We start from the raw sequence: 23,152 nt of genomic DNA on the forward strand, positions 1-23,152 counted from the left end.
TAAAAAGTATTTTTTTATTTTCTTGTTTTTAGTATCAATATTAGATAATGAGCATTCACTGAACCTATTGTGGTAATCATTTCATGATGTATGTAAGTCAGATCATTATGCCATACACCTTAATCTCATACAGTGTTATATGTCAATTATATTTCAATAAAACTGAGGGAAAATAAATAAATTACTGATAAAAGCCTTATTTTTAGACACTGAATTTCTCACTCCCTAATATTTCCCTTCCCTTTTTCTTTTCCTTTTTATTCCTTTTCTTTTTTATTTTTTAAACCAATATCAGCAATAGCACAATGAATATCCTTTTACGTAGATCTCTGGGCACTTTGATTATTTTATTAGAATAAAAATTTATTTTATTAGCCCATGATTTTTGCCAGCTTTACCCCCAACAGTACTATGTGAACATGTCTGTATTCTTTGCCATCTCCCTCTTCCCTCCTCCTTTTTTCCTACTGATTTGTTAACATTTTTTGTTTGTTTAAGAATATTATTCCAGTTTATGTCATTTCTGTTGTATTTTTCCCCCCTCTGCTATCTTTCTTTACCCTTTTTTATGGGTATAGAAAGGCTGTCTGGGCTCAGGACAAATACAGGATTGGCTACACTTATTTAATGCAAGTTATTTAGATGTCATTTTCCTTTACATGTGCAAAATTGAGATAATTACAGGGTTGTTATTAGCATCAAATAAGTTGTGATGTAAAATAATGAGCACAGTGCGTGCCCCTTAGTAAGCATTTGATAAATGATAGCTATTATAATAACTTACAGTTTGAATGTTTATGTAGTCACATTTATTTTTTTCTTCAGCCATAGGTGTTATGCTTAGGAATTACCTGATGGCTACCTGAATATTCACCTGTGTTGTTTTCTGGAAAATTTTAGGACTACTAAGGTTTTATATTTTACATTTAAAATCTTTAATCCGTATGGAATGCATTTTGTTGTTAATTATGAAATGATGATCTGATTACTTATTTTTTCCTAATATAGTTAATCAGTTTTCCTGACATTTAATGAACAAACAATCCTCTGCTCACAGATTTAAAATGCTACTTTTATCATATACGAAATTGCCATTCACACTCATGTGTGAATTTTCTCTTTTGTTTCATAGGTGTGTCTACTGCTGCATTGACTGCTGTTCTGTTTTATTCATTGAGGCTTTACAATAATTTTTAATATCTGATAGGGAAAGTGTCATCTTGTAATCATATTTTCCAAAGTTTCTAGGATATTCTTTTATGTCAACACTTTTACATTAAATTTGGCAAACTAATGTCTAAATAATCCTGAATAGCATTAAGTGTATAGCTTAATTTGATGGAGAATATCTTTTACAGTACAATACTCCCATTTAGGAAAGTCCCTACATTCATGTTCTTAAATAAAAGTACCTCAGAAGAACCTCATAGTTAACAATATTAATAGTGAATATTGCTTGTTAAGATTATTTCTAGGCATTTCATACATTTTTGCTCTTGTGAATGCTACTACCCCTTTGACCATTTTTTTCTAACTGTTTCTGCTCTTACACAGAAATTTATTTTTATAAATTGCTATTATCAATATAATCAGCCACTTTACTGAATTTATCTGCTCTAAAACATTTTGAATTTTTCCAACAATCACATTATTTGCAAATATGCAGTCTCCTCATTTCTAATAGTTGTAAGTCATTTTTCTTTTATTATTACATTATTTAGAACATTTAAAACACTGTGTAGTAATAGCAATAACAACAGAAATCTGTCTTTGTTCCTTCTTTGCTTTTTTAAAAATTGAAGTATAGTTGATTTACAATGCTGTGTTAGTTTCTGGTGTACAACAAAGTGATTCAGTTATACATTATATATTATTTTTCATATTCTTTTCCATTATGGTTTATTACAGGATATTGAATATAGTTCCCTGTGCCATACAGTAGGACCTTGTTGTTTATCTATTTTATATATAGTAGTTTGTATCTGCTAATCCCAAACTCCTAATTTATCCCTCCCCCACTCCCTTTCCCCTTTAGTAACCATAAGTTTGTTATCTATGTCTAGAAATCCTTATTTTTTCTGTCTTTAATGATCATGGGAGGGCTATATTGTGTTTTACTATTGAGGATAATGGCTCTCTTCTTAACGTTGTATTCCTTTTATTCTTGTCTTTAAATATGTTCTTTCTTATTCTGAAATCAATAGAAACAGAACACAGTGACTTATCATTTCCTTATCCAAATTGACAATATTTTTCTCAGTGACTATCAGCCACTTCAGTCAAAAATTGTATGTATTCTAGGTTTTCCAATAGTTGATTTTAAGGGAAAGAATTGTTCTGTTTCATTTTTGTTGTTTTCTTTTTGTTACCTTTGCAGAAGAAAGGCTGATGACATGTTGGTCTTTCTCATTTGTTACAATCTCGGTGATACTGAACATGTGCCCCACAAGTTTCCCCACTGGCTTGGTGCTGATATTGGGGTGCCACAACCGGAGCACTTTATCATCTCCTGAAAGAAGGACATGTGAAGATTATTTTCTCAGAGTTGCAGATGGTCACAGTTTAAAGAGTCTCTCTCACCCTTAATCATATCCTTATCTTTCTTCTAATATCAAATCACAGTCTATTTCTTCCAGGATGTTGTCTATGATTGACTTGCTAAGAGTCTAGCCTTGTTTTGGATCTGCTTCTTCTTGTCAAGCCTGTTTTGTAATCATTTTATTTACATATATAAATGTGAATTCTCATAAATATTCTATGAGGCCTATTCTTGATTTAACACTTTCCTACTCATTCATGCATTAATGTATTATTTATACGCTACTTCCCAAAAGTACTTAAGACAGCTGTTCTTTTGTTTCTACATTTTTTAATTATGCAAGCATTATAATAATAAAAGGAATCAAAGGAAGTGAAAAATTGCACATAATCTTTACCATTATAACAAATCAGCTGTTTTCGTTTTTCCATCTTCCCTTCTAGCACATACTCATGAGCATACAAAATTTATATGCAGTTACTATCATGGCATAGATAAGATTTTATTAATTGTTAAAATCATATAGGTACATAGTAAAAGATTTAAACAATATGGAAGGGTATAATTATTGTAAAAATGTCCTCTTTTCCCTTATAATCCCTAGTTCCACACCCTATAGGTTGTCACTGTTAACTGCTTTTTCTCTCTTACAAATAGACTTTTTCTTTTTTCTTTTTTTTTTTTTTTTGGCCACACCATGCGGCATGCAGGATCTTAGTTCCCCAACCAGGGATTGAACCTGTTCCCCCTGCAATTGTAGTGAAGAATCTTAACCACTGGATGGCCAGGGAAGTCCTATGAATAAACTTTTTATTTTCAGAGTTAAGAATAACATTTTTCCATTTATATTTAAATACTTTGAATTATTTTCAGAAAATACTTTTTCTCAACAAAAAAAGAATCACTATCACACATAAAATATACACAAATAAAAATATATTATAAATGTTGCCCAAATACAGAAATCATTGTTTTAAAATGTATTTTTATCAAGAAATTACAGGATGCTATATTGAATGCACTTTCTAGTCTGGGAAATGTAGTCTAGCTCTATATCCAGTAAGAGATAATATAGGTTTGGTGAATAGCTGGCAGTTTTTATGATATAACTAGATGTGTGTGTATAAACATATATGATAATAAAATTTTTATTAAGTTTTAATTTTTAATATCAGAATTATAATAGATCATGGGTAAAAAATACAGTCAAACAATTCACAGGAGACAATTAGCAGATATAAAACAAAGTACTGCTTTAGACCCAGTAAAATTGGTTATCAGTTACATGACTAAAACTGAGTAATTCCAATAATGCAGTATCTTGCCTGATTTGCTTTTCACTGTCTGTGGCTAAGAAGTATCACATTTCTCAGGTATGTTCAGAACCCTAAGCCTCAGGCCCATAAATCATCCTAGATAATGTTGGCCAGGGTAACTGCTGAAATGGGCACTGTCACTCCTGAAGGATGAGACCAGGCTATCCCCTGAAAAAAATCTATGACTTGTATATTACATGCAGGAGGATTCAATAGATGCTTACCACCTGAGAAATGTCCAGACCTTTTAAACTAAGGGCTTTGTTCAATATGCATTGTGAAGGAAACTCAATCTTCCAGAGGTTCTCTATTATCTACTACCAGAGGTCCTCCAGCTCTGCTTGCTTTTCATTGATAGTAATGAAATCCTTATATAGTCTGTGTGGCTACTTTTTGGACCCAGAATGTACAGAGAGACATAATACTGACCTCTAAATGCATACCGTATTTCAACTGCATTATTATTATTATTAATCAGCTGTCTCATGCTCCAATTTATAGCTATCTATAAACATGCTTTATTTGTACTTTAGATTTGAATCCTTGAAGATTAGAAATTCAACCTGATCTTTATGTGGTTTATCATGTCTAGTCCAGAGCAGTTGTGTAATAATTGTTTGTTGAATGAAACATGAACAAATGCATGCAGAGTCCCCAAGATAGTTGGGATGGCAGATAATTGTTTTTATATACTAGACCTTCCAAATTAGGAGGTTAATTCTTAAAATGGCCAGTAGAGACAACTATTGGGTAAAAAATTCTTGATGTTCACCAAAATAATGCTCAGGAAATACCTTGTCCTGGTTTGGCTTTTTTTTTTTTTCCTCCTGCAAGAACTTCTGTTTTTTCAAGCTCATCAAATGTCCCTGCACATTTAACATATTCAACTATGTTTAGCAAAGCTGCTTTTAGAGTATATTTTGAGTCATCAGCTGCTACATACTGCACATGGAGCAATCAACAAGAGTATTCTCCTGGCAAGATGGCGGAAGAGTAAGACGCGGAGATCATCTTCCTCCCCACAGATACATGAGAAATACATCTACACGTGGAACTGCTCCTACAGAACACCCACTGAACGCTGGCAGAAGACGTCAGACCTCCCAAAAGGCAAGAAAATCCCCACGTACTTGGGTAGGGCAAAAGAAAAAAGAAATAACAGAGACAAAAGAATAGGGACGGGACCTGCACCAGTGGGAGGGAGCTGTGAAGGAGGAAAGGTTTCCACACACTAGGAAGCCCCTTCGTGGGCAGAGACTGCGGGTAGCAGAGGGGGGAAGCTTCGGAGCCACGGAGGAGAGCGCAGCCACATTGGTGCGGAGGGCAAAGCGGAGATTCCCGCACAGAGGAGCGGTGCCGACCAGCACTCACCAGCCCGAGAGGCTCGTCTGCTCAGCCGCCGGGGCGGGCGGGGGCTGGGAGCTGGGGCTCGGGCTTCAGTGCTAGCCGGGAGGGAGTCCGGGAAAAAGACTGCAGCTGCCAAAGAGGCAAGAGAATTTTTCTTGCCTCTTTGTTTCGCGGCGCGCAAGGAGAGGGGATTCAGAGCGCCGCCTAAACGAGCTCCAGAGACGGGCGCGAGCCGCGGCTATCAGCGCGGATCCCACAGCAACAGGGACGCAGAGGGAAAAACGGAGAGATTCCCGCACAGAGGCTCGGCGCCGAGCAGCACTCACCAGCCCGAGAGGCTTGTCTGCTCACCCGCCGGGGCGGGCGGGGGCTGGGAGCTGAGGCGCGGGCTTCGGTCGGATCCCAGGGAGAGGACTGGAGTTGGCTGCGTGAACACAGCCTGAAGGGTCTAGCGCACCACAACTAGCCGGGAGGGTGCACGAGAAAAAGTCTGCAGCTGCCGAAGAGGCAGGAGACTTTTTCTTGCCTCTTTGTTTCGCGGCGTGCAAGGAGAGGGGATTCAGAGCGCCACTTAAACGAACTCCAGAGACGGGCGCGAGCCGCGGCTATCAGCGCGGACCCCAGAGACGGGCATGAGACGCTAAGGCTGCTGCTGCCGCCACCAAACAGCCTGTGGGCGAGCACAGGTCATTCTCCACACCGCCCCTCCCGGGAGCCTGTGCAGCCCGCCACGGCCAGGCTCCCGTAATCCGGGGACAACTTCCCCGGGAGAGCGCACGGCGCACCTCAGGCTGGTGCAACGTCACGCCGGCTTCTGCCGCCGCAGGCTCGCCCCGCCTCCTCCATACCGCTCCCTCCCCCCGGCCTGACTGAGCCAGAGCCCCCGAATCAGCTGCTCCTTTAACCCCGTTCTGTCTGGGCGGGGAACAGACGCCCTCAGGCGACCTACATGCAGAGGCGGGTCCAAATCCAAAGCTGAACCCCGGGAGCTGTCCGAACAAAGAAGAGAAAGAGAAATCTCTCCCAGCAGCCTCAGAAGCAGCGGATTAAAGCTCCACAAACAACTTGATGTGCCTGCATCTGTTGAATACCTGAATAGACAACGAATCATCCCAAATTTAGGAGATGGACTTTGGGAGCAGGATATATTAACTTTTCCCCTTTTCCTTTTTTTTGTGAGTGTAGATGTGTATGCTTCTGGGTGAGATTTTGTCTGTATAGCTTTGCTCTCACCGTTAGTCCTAGGGTTAGGTCCGTCCGTTTTTTTTTTTTTTTTTTGGCTTAAAAATTTTTTTTTTCCCTAATAAATGTTTTCTTAATAATTTTTTCCTTATTTTCTATTTTTAAAAAAAATTTTAATAAGTTTTTTCATATTTTTTATTTTAAAAAATTAAAAAATTTTTTTTCTTAATAAATTTTTTCTAAATAATTTTTTTCTTATTTTTAGTATAAAAAATTAATAAATCTATTTTTAAAAATTAAAAAATTTTTTTTCTTAATAAATTTACTCTTAATAATTTTTTTTCTTATTTTTTATTATAATTGCTTTATTTTATTTTATTTTATCCTCTTTTTTTCTTTCTTTCCATTTTTTCTCCCTTTTATTCTGAGCCGTGTGGATGAAAGGCTCTTGGTGCTCCAGCCAGGCATCAGGGCTGTGCCTCTGAGGTGGGAGAGCCAACTTCAGGACACTGGTCCACAAGAGACCTCCCAGCTCCACGTAATACCAAACGGCGAAAATCTCTCACAGATCTCCATCTCAACATCAAGACCCAGCTTCACTCAACGACCAGCAAGCTACAGTGCTGGACACCCTATGCCAAACAACTAGCAAGAGAGGAACACAGCCCCATCCATTAACAGAGAGGCTGCCTAAAATCATAATAAGGCCACAGACACCCCAAAACACACCACCAGACGTGGACGAACCCACCAGAAAGACAACATCCAGCCTCATCCACCAGAACACAGGCACTAGTTCCCTCCACCAGGAAACCTACACAACCCACTGAACCAACCTTAGCCCCTGGGGACAGATACCAAAAACAACGGGAACTACGAACCTGCAGCCTGTGAAAAGGAGACCCCAAACACAGTAAGATAAGCAAGATGAGAAGACAGAAAAACACACAGCAGATGAAGGAGCAGGGTCAAAACACACCAGACCTAACAAATGAAGAGGAAATAGGTAGTCTACCTGAAAAAGAATTCAGAATAATGATAGTAAGGATGATCCAAAGTCTTGGAAATAGAATAGACAAAATGCAAGAAACATTTAACAAGGACGTAGAAGAACTAAAGAGGAACCAAGAAACGATGACAAGCACAATAAATGAAATTAAAAATACTCTAGATGGGATCAATAGCAGAATAACTGAGGCAGAAGAACGGATAAGTGACCTGGAAGATAAAATGGTGGAAATAACTACTGCAGACCAGAATAAAGAAAAAAGAATGAAAAGAACTGAGGACAGTCTCAGAGACCTCTGGGACAACATTAAACGCATCAACATTCGAATTATAGGGGTCCCAGAAGAAGAAGAGAAAAAGAAAGGGACTGAGAAAATATTTGAAGAGATTATAGTTGAAAACTTCCCTAATATGGGAAAGGAAATAGTTAATCAAGTCCTGGAAGCACAGAGAGTCCCATACAGGATAAATCCAAGGAGAAACACACCAAGACACATATTAATCAAACTATCAAAAATTAAATATAAAGAAAACATATTAAAAGCAGCAAGGGAAAAACAACAGATAACACACAAGGGCATCCCCATAAGGTTAACAGCTGATCTTTCAGCAGAAACGCTGCAAGCCAGAAGGGAGTGGCAGGATATACTTAAAGTGATGAAGGAGAAAAACCTACAACCAAGATTACTCTACCCAGCAAGGATCTCATTCAGATTTGATGGAGAAATTAAAACCTTTACAGACAAGCAAAAGCTGAGAGAGTTCAGCACCACCAAACCAGCTTTACAACAAATGCTAAAGGAACTTCTCTAGGCAAGAAACACAAGAGAAGGAAAACACCTACAATAACAAACCCAAAACATTTAAGAAAATGGGAATAGGAACATACATATCGATAATTACCTTAAATGTAAATGGATTAAATGCTCCCACCAAAAGACACAGACTGGCTGAATGGATACAAAAACAAGACCCATATATATGCTGTCTACAAGAGACCCACTTCAGACCTAGAGACACATACAGACTGAAAGTGAGGGGATGGAAAAAGATATTCCATGCAAATGGAAATCAAAAGAAAGCTGGAGTAGCAATTCTCATATCAGACAAAATAGACTTTAAAATAAAGACAATTACAAGAGACAAAGACGGACACTATATAATGATCAAGGGATCGATCCAAGAGGAAGGTATAACAATTGTAAATATTTATGCACCCAACATAGGAGCACCTCAATACATAAGGCAAATACTAACAGCCATAAAAGGGGAAATCGACAGTAACACAATCATAGTAGGGGACTTTAACACCCCACTTTCACCAATGGACAGATCATCCAAAATGAAAATAAATAAGGAAACACAAGCTTTAAATGATACATTAAACAAGATGGACTTCATTGATATTTATAGGACATTCCACCCAAAAACAACAGAATACACATTTTTCTCAAGTGCTCATGGAACATTCTCCAGGATAGATCATATCTTGGGTCACAAATCAAGCCTTGGTAAATTTAAAAAAATTGAAATCGTATCAAGTATCTTTTCCGACCACAACGCTATGAGACTAGATATCAATTACAGGAAAAGATCTGTAAAAAATACAAACACATGGAGGCTACACAATACACTACTTAATAACGAAGTGATCACTGAAGAAATCAAAGGGGAAATCAAAAAATACCTAGAAACAAATGACAATGGAGACACGACAATCCAAAACCTATGGGATGCAGCAAAAGCAGTTCTAAGAGGGAAGTTTATAGCAATACAAGCCTACATCAAGAAACAGGAAACATCTCGAATAAACAACCTAACCTTGCACCTAAAGCAATTAGAGAAAGAAGAACAAAAAAACCCCAAAGCTAGCAGAAGGAAAGAAATCATAAAGATCAGATCAGAAATAAATGAAAAAGAAATGAAGGAAACAATAGCAAAAATCAATGAAACTAAAAGCTGGTTCTTTGAGAAGATAAACAAAATTGATAAACCATTAGCCAGACTCATCAAGAGAAAAAAGGAGAAGACTCAAATTAATAGAATTAGAAATGAAAAAGGAGAAGTAACCACTGACACTGCAGAAATACAAACGATCATAAGAGATTACTACAAGCAACTCTATGCTAATAAAATGGACAACCTGGAAGAAATGGACAGATTCTTAGAAATGCACAACCTGCCGAGACTGAACCAGGAAGAAATAGAAAATATGAACAGACCAATCACAAGCACTGAAATTGAAACTGTGATTAAAAATCTTCCAACACACAAAAGCCCAGGACCAGATGGCTTCACAGGCGAATTCTATCAAACATTTAGAGAAGCGCTAACACCTATCCTTCTCAAACTCTTCCAAAATATTGCAGAGGGAGGAACACTCCCCAACTCATTCTACGAGGCCACCATCACCCTGATACCAAAACCAGGCAAAGATGTCACAAAGAAAGAAAACTACAGGCCAATATCACTGATGAACATAGATGCAAAAATCCTCAACAAAATACTAGCAAACAGAATCCAACAGCACATTAAAAGGATCATACACCATGATCAAGTGGGGTTTATTCCAGGAATGCAAGGATTCTTCAATATACGCAAATCAATCAACGTGATACATCATATTAACAAATTGAAGGAGAAAAACCATATGATCATCTCAATAGATGCAGAGAAAGCTTTCGACAAAATTCAACACCCATTTATGATAAAAGTCCTGCAGAAAGTAGGCATAGGGGGAACTTTCCTCAACATAATAAAGGCCGTATATGACAAACCCACAGCCAACATTGTCCTCAATGGTGAAAAACTGAAACCATTTCCACTAAGATCAGGAACAAGACAAGGTTGCCCACTCTCACCACTATTATTCAACATAGTTTTGGAAGTGTTAGCCACAGCAATCAGAGACGAAAAAGAAATAAAAGGAATCCAAATCGGAAAAGAAGAAGTAAAGCTGTCACTGTTTGCAGATGACATGATACTATACATAGAGAATCCAAAAGATGCTACCAGAAAACTACTAGAGCTAATCAATGAATTTGGTAAAGTAGCAGGATACAAAATTAATGCACAGAAATCTCTTGCATTCCTGTATACTAATGATGAAAAATCTGAAAGTGAAATTAAGAAAACACTCCCGTTTACCATCGCAACAAAAAGAATAAAATACCTAGGAATAAACCTACCTAAGGAGACAAAAGACCTGTATGCAGAAAATTATAGGACACTGATGAAAGAAATTAAAGATGATACAAATAGATGGAGAGATATACCATGTTCTTGGATTGGAAGAATCAACATTGTGAAAATGACTCTGCTACCCAAAGCAATCTACAGATTCAATGCAATCCCTATCAAACTACCACTGGCATTTTTCACAGAACTAGAACAAAAAATTTCACAATTTGTATGGAAACACAAAAGACCCCGAATAGCCAAAGCAATCTTGAGAACGAAAAATGGAGCTGGAGGAATCAGGCTCCCTGACTTCAGACTATATTACAAAGCTACAGTAATCAAGACAGTTTGGTACTGGCACAAAAACAGAAATATAGATCAATGGAACAGGATAGAAAGCCCAGAGATAATCCCATGCACATATGGTCACCTTATCTTTGATAAAGGAGGCAAGCATATACAGTGGAGAAAAGACAGCCTCTTCAATAAGTGGTGCTGGGAAAATTGGACAGGTACATGTAAAAGTATGAAATTAGAACACTCCCTAACACCATACACAAAAATAAACTCAAAATGGATTAAAGACCTAAGTGTAAGGCCAGACACTATCAAACTCTTAGAGGAAAACATAGGCAGAACACTGTATGACATAAGTCACAGCAAGATCCTTTTTGACCCAGGTCCTAGAGAAATGGAAATAAAAACACAAATAAACAAATGGGACCTAATGAAACTTAAAAGCTTTTGCACAGCAAAGGAAACCATAAACAAGACCAAAAGACAACCCTCAGAATGGGAGAAAATATTTGCAAATGAAGCAACGGACAAAGGATTAATCTCCAAGATTTACAAGCAGCTCATGCAGCTCAATAACAAAAAAACAAACAACCCAATCCAAAAATGGGCAGAAGACCTAAATAGACATTTCTCCAAAGAAGAGATACAGATTGCCAACAGACACATGAAAGAATGTTCAACATCATTAATCATTAGAGAAATGCAAATCAAAACTACAATGAGGTATCATCTCACACCGGTCAGAATGGCCATCATCAAAAAATCTAGAAACAATAAATGCTGGAGAGGGTGTGGAGAAAAGGGAACACTCTTGCACTGTTGGTGGGAATGTAAATTGATACAGCCACTGTGGAGAACAGTATGGAGGTTCCTTAAAAAACTAAAAATAGAACTACCATATGACCCAGCAATCCCACTAGTGGGCATATACCTTGAGAAAACCATAATTCAGAAAGAGTCATGTACCAAAATATTCATTGCAGCTCTGTTTACAATAGCCAGGACATGGAAGCAACCTAGGTGTCCATCATCGGATGAATGGATAAAGAAGATGTGGCACATATATACAATGGAATATTACTCAGCCATAAAAAGAAATGAAATGGAGGTGTTTGTAATGAGGTGGATGGAGTTAGAGTCTGTCATACAGAGTGAAGTAAGTCAGAAAGAGAAAAACAAATACAGTATGCTAACACATATATATGGAATCTAAGGGAAAAAAAAAAAAAGAGGTCATGAAGAACCTAGTGGCAAGACGGGAATAAAGACACAGACCTACTAGAGAATGGACTTGAGGATATGGGGAGGGGGAGGGGTGAGATGTGACAGGGTGAGAGAGTGTCATGGACATATATACACTACCAAATGTAAAATAGATAACTAGTGGGAAGCAGCCGCATAGCACAGGGAGATCAGCTCGGTGCTTTGTGACCACCTAGAGGGGTGGGATAGGGAGGGTGGGAGGGAGGGAGATGCAAGAGGGAAGAGATATGGCAACATATGTATATGTGTAACTGATTCACTTTGTTGTAAAGCAGAAGCTAGCACACCATTGTAAAGCAATTATACTTCAATAAAGATGTTTAAAAAAAAAAAAAAAAGAGTATTCTCCTGAGAAAAATGTGTTTTCAGTTATTGAGGATTTGCATTTTCTACTAACAGAGGCTCCATAACTGTGGCAATTCAATAAATTACACATGGTGAAAAGAATTAGCTGCTTGTCAGTCATACTGCTAAATGTTTTCTTGCCTTCGGAAGAGTGCTAGAAACACTATAATTAGCGAGTTTTCAAAGCTGAAATGGGGATCTTATAATGATTAACACTGAGGTTAGTGAGAGTCAAATGCTTTAATCCATAAGCACTGAAGTGGCTTGAGTCCCAAAACATTAGCAAACACATTTTTTTTTCCAGAATTGACTAAAATACTTAAGACTACAAAGTATACAAAAGTTGGTCCGTTCCTTTTTTCTTTTTTTTTAAAATTAATTCATTTATTTTTTTAAATTTATTTTATTTTTGGCTATGTTGGGTCTTCATTGCCGCTCATGGGCTTTTCTCTGGTTGTGGTGAGTGGGGGCTACTCTTCACTGCGGTGCGCAGGCTTCTTATCGTGGTGGCTTCTCTTGTTGCGGAGCACAGTCTCTAGGCATGCGAGCTTCAGTAGTTGTGGCATGCAGGCTCAGTAGTTGTGCCTCGCAGGCTCTAGAGCACAGGCTCAGTAGTTGCGGTGCACAGGCTTAGTTGCTCCACAGGCTATGGGATCTTCCTGGACCAGGGCTTGAACCCATGTCCCCTGCATTGGCAGGCAGATTCTTAGTCACTGAGCCACCAGGGAAGCCCAGGTCCATTCTTCTGTTTTGCATTCTTTTGTGTGGGAACGAGGGGTTGTCCAAAGGAATTGGTTAAGATAAATGTGACAGCATATCTTTTTTTTTTTAAACATCTTTATTGAAGTATAATTGCTTTACAATGGTGTGTTAGTTTCTGCTTTATAACAAAGTGAATCAGTTATACATATACATATGTTCCCATATCTCTTCCCTCTTGCATCTCCCTCCCTCCCACCCTCCCTATCCCACCCCTCTAGGTGGTCACAAAGCACCGAGCTGATCTCCCTGTGCTATGGAGCTGCTTCCCACTAGCTATCTATTTTACATTTGGTAGTGTATATATGTCCATGACACTCTCTCACCCTGTCACATCTCACCCCTCCCCCTCCCCATATCCTCAAGTCCATTCTCTAGTAGGTCTGTGTCTTTATTCCCGTCTTGCCACTAGGTTCTTCATGACCTTTTTTTTTTTTTTTTTCCTTAGATTCCATATATATGTGTTAGCATACTGTATTTCTTTTTCTCTTTCTGACTTACTTCACTCTGTATGACAGACTCTAACTCCATCCACCTCATTACAAACACCTCCATTTCATTTCTTTTTATGGCTGAGTAATATTCCATTGTATATATGTGCCACATCTTCTTTATCCATTCATCCGATGATGGACACCTAGGTTGCTTCCATGTCCTGGCTATTGTAAACAGAGCTGCAATGAACATTTTGGTACATGACTCTTTCTGAATTATGGTTTTCTCAGGCTATATGCCCAGTAGTGGGATTGCTGGGTCGTATGGTAGTTCTATTTTTAGTTTTTTAAGGAACCTCCATACTGTTCTCCATCATGGCTGTATCAGTTTACATTCCCACCAACAGTGCAAGAGTGTTCCCTTTTCTCCACACCCTCTCCAGCATTTATTGTTTCTAGATTTTTTGATGATGGCCATTCTGACCGGTGTGAGATGATACCTCATTGTAGTTTTGATTTGCATTTCTCTAATGATTAATGATGTTGAACATTCTTTCATGTGTCTGTTGGCAATCTGTATATCTTCTTTGGAGAAAAGTCTATGTAGGTCTTCTGCCCATTTTTGGATTGGGTTGTTTGTTTTTTTGTTATTGAGCTGCATGAGCTGCTTGTAAATCTTGGAGATTAATCCTTTGTCAGTTGCTTCATTTGCAAATATTTTCTCCCATTCTGAGGGTTGTCTTTTGGTCTTGTTTATGGTTTCCTTTGCTGTGCAAAAGCTTTTAAGTTTCATTAGGTCCCATTTGTTTATTTGTGTTTTTATTTCCATTTCTCTAGGAGCTGGGTCAAAAAGGATCATGCTGTGATTTATGTCATAGAGTGTTCTGCCTATGTTTTCCTCTAAGAGTTTGATAGTGTCTGGCCTTACACTTAGGTCTTTAATCCATTTTGAGTTTATTTTTGTGTATAGTGTCAGGGAATGTTCTAATTTCATACTTTTACATGTACCTGTGACAGCATATCTTTCAGAACAATCAGATATTAGAAATCAAATCTCACTGTAGCCATGTACTTAAGTACTACTTTTTCAAAAGCTTTGTGTGCAGGGCTCAGCTTGAAGCAGGACAGAGGCCATTGCTTTTATCTAACTGAAGACAAGCTGCGGTGAATGCAGCATCCACTGCAGTCTGATTCTCAGGCAATTTTGCTGCTTACTCTCTCACCACCAATATACTCTTCTTCCCTCACCTCTTGGAGCACCTACTCCCTCCTTCTGACTTCCGGCCAGGACCATTGCAAGTAATGAGCCAAGATAGTCAGGAAAGGGCAATGGGGGATCAGGAAATTATGATACAAGCATTCTACTTCTTTTATTGAAAACATCTAATTTTAGTATTTCTTCTGTTCCTTATGTGTTATAGATCTCATTATGGAGCTCTCTACATGATAGCCTTAATTAGTACAGCTTAAAAAGTTGGATTCCTGTGTGTGCTTAGAATCATCAGTATTGAGTGTCAGGAAACTTGCCCCCACTCTAAGCCGTGACTCCCACATATTGCTTTTCAGGTTCTTATCCAGACATCTTTCTTTCTTTTCTTGATGTCCTTAACTGAAATGTAGGTTTGTGACCAGTTAATGCTTTGTTTTTCTGAATACACGAAGCTGTGGCTATATATTGAATAACATCTAATTGGAAAGCTGGGCTCCAATTTGTCAAAAGGACAATTTAGTTTATCTCCCTATGAGCAGGAAGTTTTTAAAACAATAGTATCAGAGTATTACATTCAAAAGGATATTAAAATTTATGTAGTCCAACTTCTTCATTTTACCAGATAAGGAAAATGAGCACCAGGCAGAGATTAAGTGATTGTTGAAAATCATACAGTTGGTTAGTGGCCAGGCTATGACTAAACCCAGTTCTTCTATCTTCTGGTTCACTGTTTTTATTAGTTTTGCTTTCCAGTAGACTACTATAAATTTTTTAAAAATAAGATTTAAACCACAATCTAATTTTAAGTAAGTGTTGTGGCAGGCCCAAAGCTGAGGACAGATTTAAGTATAAACTTTAAATGCACAGTATACTTGAAAAAAAATTAACTTTATGTCCTCAAAGGAGATTACCCTGTCATGAAGTGAAAGTGCAGCTATCATTATGTGTACCTCAAGGCTGAGGCAGGATACTCTTGGTAGGAAACCAAATATTGCCTGCTGTGTGTGTTTTGGGAGAAGAAATTTGAAGAAATCTTACATGGAAGGGGGCCAATAGCACTTATTCATCTAACATCTCTCCTCCTTTAGTGAATATGTGTGCTCTAAGCATTTACCAAGTGGTATATTTGTTGATGTTTTTGATGGCAGGGCTTTCTTCTTCTTTTTTAAAATCTTTTTTGCTCTTGTAAAGTTCAGATCTCCAGTATAGATCATTTTCTTGATGTTTATTTGTTTGGGTTTCTGTTTTGCTCATTTACATCTTTCAAGTCTACATGCCCCTTGTTTCCTTTAAGGTGACCCTGATCTCCTTGAGGAGCCTCTGGGAGCTCATCTTCTCCAACACGCAGGCAGCCTACGGAGTCCTTAACAGCTGCTATCTCCAGCCAGATCTTTTCCCATCACCAGTAGGAATATCCTCTCAGATGTCTAATTGACACTTGATATTTAAGTATTTAAGTTCAAAATTGAAATTTTGTTTGCATTCTTTCTCCATATAAGCACCCTCTTCTCAATTTCTATGTAATTATCAGTGCAACTGCTATTCTTCTATGTTTCCCTCCTTACAAACTTGGAGCTGGCTGCTCCCTTTTATTAATCCCCAATATCATTCTGTCTCCAGGTCTTATGAATAATTTATTTTTCCATGTCTTAGAGACTGACTCTTCTTTTTCTTTTTCTATAGCACCTACAATAACTCAGACCCTCACCATCTCACTCATGACTTCTGTAACAGCCTCCTAATGACTGCAGATTTCAATTTATTCCAACAAAACCTGTATAAGTTGATCAAAGTGATTGTGCCTAAGTGTTGTAAATGAATTGAATTAATAATTATTGATAACCTACTATGTGCCAAGCATACCTTACCTCAATTAATCTTAAACACTACCATATGAAGTAGGTGTGTTTTTTCGTTATTGTTATCATCAGTATTAGCAAATTTGGATTGAAGACTTATTACATGCAAGACCCTGTGTAAGTACTTTATTCTTATAATACCCTTATGAGTAGGTATTATTATCAGCTCCATTTTTCAGGTGAGATTGAAGCATACAGGAGTTAAATAACCTATCCAAGGCCATACAGCTTGCCAGTAAGAGAGCCAGGATTTGTTCCTAGGCAATCTGACTCCAGAGCCCAGGCTGAAAGCCATCACAGTCTTAGAACCTCAGTATGATAGATAAGGAGTCTGAGGCCGGAAGAATATTTCAGTCCTCCACCTTTCCCCTCAAGTTTCTTATATTTGTCATCTTTCCTCCTACTCTCAGCAGATAATCTTAGCCCTTAAATGTTGGTATTTTTCAACACTCTATCCTTGGTCCTCTTCTCTGTTAATGCTAAACCATTGGCTCTTGACCTTTTTGTCAGGGACTCCTTTGAGGATTTGATAAAATTTTGGACTTTCTTTCCAGAAAAATGCACATAGACACACAAGTATTCAGCGACAGGGGCTGTAGGACTCCCTTAAAGCCCACACATGGGCCCCAGGCTAGGAATTCATGCTCTCACGCATTGAAACAAGTTCTAGAGAGATTAAAGATTTAAAGGAAAAATGTAAAACAAACAAAAAATTATAGTAAATACAGGAGAATTTGTTTCACACATTCACAGGCTGAGGAAGGCCTTTCTAAGTGTGCTACCAAATCAAAAAGCCACAAAGAAAAAGAATGACAGATTTGACTTTATACAAACTTTAAAATTCTCTAAAAGTTTTTTCTAGCAGTAAAATGCTATAACTGTATGAAACTCTATAACTGTGTTAATTAAGGAGAGCACTGTTTGCAAAGTAGAAAATCTCTGTGTAACATGAAATGTCCTCTTACCTCCCGTGACAATCACATTTGCTTTTATACTGTAACAAAAAGTGTTTGCTCCTCTTGGCATGGAAAACTCTCTGACAGGCCTGCAAAACACAAATTAGATATAAAACGTGTATATTTTTCCTTATAAAGCGAATTCCAACTTATAAATAGATTGTGTTCAAGAGGCTCACTTCTAAGTTGTTATGAATCCATTTACCCACAGAAAATATTATAAGCAAAGATTAAATTCTCACTGACCCACAGAATCTACTTACTCCATAATACGATATTAATGCAGCATTTGCATTGTTTCTGTTTAAAAAGAAATCCTTTCCTCCACCCTGGAGTTGAGGTTGTGCTGGTGTTTAGGATGGGCAGAGATATGTCGCATCTTAAGCCAGAAAGTATATTGCTCAGCTAAATGAGTGTAGTACCACAGAATGGCAGGAATGTATTTGGACACTTCCCCCTCGCTCACTACCCACATCCAACTTGCTGTCAAGTCTTGTCGATTTTACCTCCTAAATAGACATGAAATCTGACCACTTCTTCCCATTTCCGCCACAATGTCTTGGTTCAACTCTCCATCCCCTCTCACCGAAACTACTGCAATAAACTGCTAATCTCTCAGCTTCTACTATTTCCCATTCTCTTTCCCCAATCCCACTCCAAATCCTGTTGTCAAGTTGCAGCCAAAGTGATCTTTCTAAAACATGAGTTGGATCACATGACTTTTCTCCAGTGGATTCCTGATGCTCTAAGAAACACCAAGTTCCTTCACCTGGCCCACCAGGCCCATATGGTGCTGGGTGGTCCCTGTCACCTTTTCAGGTTCACTCCATGCCCTCCTCTTCCCCTGGATCCAGCCATGTGGTTTCTTTAGCCTCCTTTCTGGCCTCACTGAACTCTCTTCCTCCTCAAGAGCTTCTGCACAGGCCAAAGATTTTCTTCCCCCGGATCCTAGCCACACTAACAGCCACCCTCCTGTAAGTGTCAGCTTAAATATCACTTTCTCAGAAAGGCCTTTCCTGGACTCCACCCTCCTGCCCCCACCAACTAAATAAAGTCTTTTGTGTTATTTTCTAGTCTAGTACCATGTTATTTTCCCTTAGGCATAAAGCACCTGACCTTAGTCTCCTCTTGCCTTGTATATTTCCTTTTCTTTTCTTTTTTCTTAAATAAAATGGTAGTATATACTATTCTGTTCCTTGGTTTTTTCACTTAATAATATATCTTGATGATCTTTCCAAATCAGTAGGTAAAAAACTTTCTCATTCTTTTTTCTAATTGTCATAGAGTATTCCTTTGTAAGACTAAATCATCATTTAATTTCTGAGGGACATCAAGCTGTCTCAAATTTTTAGTGATTACAAATAATACTGCAACTAGCAGTCTTTCTTATAAAATTGCCATTTCATATGTATGTATTTCTAAAAGACAAGTTCTTAGAAGTGGTATTGCAAGTCAAGGGGTACATGTATTTGTAATTTTAAATTATATTGCAGTTTCTTTTTAATTCTTTTTGCCCACTAGACTACACTTCTTTAAATGTGGCTCTTTACAAAAACTGGGCCTCATAAAGCATGCCTTCTATGTAGCTTATGTTTTGGGGTTATCTTTGAGATAATAAACCTAAGGGGCAAAACCCAGAAGCATCTTGGATTGCAATTATCACCCTAAACTTCAGGTGAGAATAAATTTTCATTATAAGTGCCCAACGTGGATTTAGGTTATAAAAGAAATGGATATGAATTAAACACAGGCTGTAGATTTCTCAGAACACAATCACAAAGTCAATGAGAGAGCATGTAAGTGAAGTCTGAATTGCAGTCTTTGGGAAGATGCAGATATAAGATTTGGCTGAAACAACTTTGTTTAATGTCAGAAAAATTAGGAAGAAAAAATTTGTTCAACTAAATTCAGGAATTTACGTAAGAGGCTCTTACTGGAAACCATGGATCATGTGTAGTTTTTCCAATTATGTTACTTTTTATTCTTCCTTAAACCTAAGGTAAAGAGTATTCCTTAGACCCTTACATCCAGCTTCATCAACCTCTTAACTTAGAGGTTAACTTCATTAACCTCTTTACTTAGGTCAGAGATTCTCATGACCTTAGAGCAGTGGTTCCTAAACTTGGAATCAGAATCACTTTGGATGCTAAAATATAAATTCCTGATCCTATCCCTAACTTAGTAAATCGGAATCTCCAAGAGGCTCAGAAATTCATATTAAATTTTTTTCCAAAATGTTTTCTCACATATATGCCTATAACATTTACTTGTAAATTATATACATATATTACACAATTAATATAGTATGTATATTATAAACAAACAGCAATAAAAAATGAGATAAAAATTTAAAAGAAAGGGAATTTCTAGAATTTTCTACCCACTTTCTGATGGCTCATCTTGCATACCCTCTGGGGTATATGCACCCTGCTTTTGAGTTGGTTCCTGATAGTTTCAAGAAAGAATATGAGAGCTCTTTCTGATTTTTTTTTTTAACAGGAGCCCCAGTAGGAGGAGGTGGTGGGAAGGGCAGACTTCTGTAGGGACCTGTCATAAAATGGATGGAGCATGACAGGGCAAACTGGTGAAGTGGACTTAGAATGCACCCAGGGTTGAGGTCAGGAGGCCTAGATTTTGGTCACATTCTGTGGCTAAATATATGACATTAGAAGCGTCGCTTAATTTTGCTGAACTACAATTTCCCCACTTATGAGACCAAGGATTGGATATAGCTTAAATAGCTTCTATTACTTAAAATCTTTGATTTTATACTTTCTGTGTGGATGTGGCTGGGTAGGAGTCCAGCAGGCCACTGCATAGCTTATGTAGGTGATGTCCAGCACTGTGCAGCATACAACCTGCATAACTATTATCAGTGGTCCCTGGGTTGGGGCGGGGGAAAGTACGTGAACAAAGACTCCAATGACTCATTGCACTTTCTAATCAGTAGTGTAGCTCCCCCGTGTGGGGGAAGAAGTGAAATTAGAGCAGCTAGACGGTTGTGGGAGAAATAGATCTGAATTTATGGATTCATTGAAGGTTGTTGACTATAGAATTTCCATATTGGAAATGTTCAGGATGGTATGTTTGAAAATTGTTCCTGCCTTACCTAAGATTATTAAAGCATTAGATTTCTGTATTAAAGAATGTCTGCAGTTGGCAAAGGAGTTGGGGAGAGGGCATAGTGAGCTAAAAGTATACTCTGAAAGGGAAGTAATCAAGAGAGAGAAATTCCCCAATGACAACAAGGCCTGTGAAAGAATTTTGGGGGGCACTCAGTAGGGCCTCAACAAAATTTACTGAGTACAAACTGAATGTCCAGCACTGGTCTAGAGGAAACATCAGTGAACTGTGATACCAGAGGTGAGTGTTCATTAGTTAAGATGTGTACAGGAGCCAGGCAGGTGAACTAGATGAGCGAAGCGGGCTGGCTAGGAAACTACAGGGCGTGCATGGAGAGTGCATGTCCTGTGGAAAGGGAGAGCCAAGGCCCAGAGCCAGCTGACAAGACCAAACAAATAAAGGACCCTAAATGCTACCAAACAAAACACCATTTGCAGGTTGCATTTAGCTCGTGAGACTACCAGTTTGCAACCTCTGAATGAGACAGCTCCTATATTTTAAAAAATATACACGATGATAAAATAGCAATAGTTTAGACAAAATTTCCAATTTTAATAAGTGAGAATGATCATTTAGAGGAGAAAAAAATAGCTTTTTTTGTTTTAAAGTTCAAAAGTAACACAAAGTATCAGTAGTTAAGTCCTAAATGGGAAGTTTACTAAATAAACAGAGGAATAGATTATACTACTTCTATGTAAAAAGATACCTCTAAGATATTTTAAAAGATTTTTTCTTCCAAAAAATTTATGTCTAGTTGATAGTAGTAATCTTTCTGACTAGCTAATGCAAAGGTAAACTATAGTCCTACTTTATTCAAATGACTACTTATTCACAGTTCATGAAAAGCAGCCCTAATTCAGTAACATAAATCTAAAATCAGAATTTAGAATTTTGAAAATGTTTAAACGTTTCAGATAAGAAGTAGTTTCTACTTATCTCTGCTGACTTATTTACACTTGTGCCAATGACATGTTTTTCTGGTTGACTGAATGAACTGAACTCGATTAGGCATAAACTGGGAATGGCATTATTTTCTTCTACCCTTGTCTCCAAACACAGCCTCTTAGTACATCATCTTGCCCCAGCAGCAAGTCTTCTTGGACCAGTTTCCATTAGGAAGGGAAATTTCTGCTAAACCACTGACTGTGGCCCACAGGAAATTCACACAGGCTAGTCATGCAGGACAGTGTCAACCTGAATGCAGCCCCACCCTATTGTCTTGGGTCCCTCCTGCCAGGTAGGAATGTGTGCATTAGGCACAGCAGGTGCAGAGTTTAGGGCCCACAGTAATTTTGGGGACCCACAGAAATGTTCTAATTGTTCTTAAAATCAAAGGAAAAAATTTAAGTTTAGGGTCAAGAGAAGTGTTTTAATTTTTTCTCATATCAGAAAAAATAAAATTTTTAGAGCCTAAAACATTAAAAAAGTTGAAGTCTTTGAAATTATATCAAAAATAACGTGCAATATTGATAGCGTTATGGTGGGAGGGACACATGAAGGCAAAAGTGCTCAGGGCCGCATGTCATAATATGGTCCAGCCTGCAGCCTTCAGAATTCCCCATGGGGAAGCAAGTAGTGGTCATAATGTGCATATGTCACCTGTCAAACTTGCCTAAGGTGAGCCTGTGTGCTTTGGGGCTTCAGCAAGTAGCCCCTGGGGAGCCAGATATATTTCCCCGTGTTTTTGGCTCTCCTGGAGCAGGTTGTCCTGGAGCAGCCTCTCCTGGAGCTCTCCTCCTGTGGTCTGAGGTGGGGGAACCTCTCTCCCAACCTCCACTCTCACCCTGGGGATGGCAGACCAAATGCCTCAGCATTCCCCATAGTTCCACAGCTAGGTAACTGCATCCTTCTTTTCAACTACTTTAGAACTGCTTGTTGTTTCTTCATTGCTGTGGGTGACTGATAAGATAAGAGTCATGGGACTGGTCTGACTACCTTCTAATAATTCTGTGAGGATGGTTTAGTATATCTTTCTTTAAATGGAACTTTAGCTGAAATTCTAGGATAGCAGGAAAAGAAACATTTAATGCTCTGTTAGTTGATTATGGATCTATCAAACATTTTTACATCAATGTCTCAGCATGTAAAATGGGGATCATACATACTTCCCATTAAAATTTTTTTTGTTTTTTTAAAATACCTGCCCATTAGATAAAATTAATCTATTTTCCTGGCCCACATAATTAAATGGACCAGAAATGGATGAACTGTGTCTTTCAATAAAGCCAGTTGCAACTAAGAAAATTCATATAATTGATGTCAACTGGGAAAAAACATAAAACATGAGCTGCTTTTCACAGATATTTTATATACATATTCAACTGCATAGTTTTT

General features: G+C 38.1%; 1 protein-coding gene across 1 annotated transcript in view; it reads right to left on the reverse strand.

Moving 5' to 3' along the window:
- WDR64 (WD repeat domain 64) overlaps positions 1–23,152 on the reverse strand; it is a 168,443-nt gene that overhangs the window by 98,644 nt on the left and 46,647 nt on the right. Inside the window, exons 9-10 of the mRNA XM_061185418.1 lie at positions 17,705–17,784; positions 2,370–2,509 (exon numbers count right to left, since the gene is read on the reverse strand). Coding sequence (XP_061041401.1) covers positions 2,370–2,509; positions 17,705–17,784 — 220 coding nt within the window. The remainder of the gene's footprint in view (positions 1–2,369; positions 2,510–17,704; positions 17,785–23,152) is intronic.

This window comes from Eubalaena glacialis, chromosome 3 (assembly GCF_028564815.1).
Source record: "Eubalaena glacialis isolate mEubGla1 chromosome 3, mEubGla1.1.hap2.+ XY, whole genome shotgun sequence".
Taxonomy (NCBI): Eukaryota; Metazoa; Chordata; class Mammalia; order Artiodactyla; family Balaenidae; genus Eubalaena; species Eubalaena glacialis.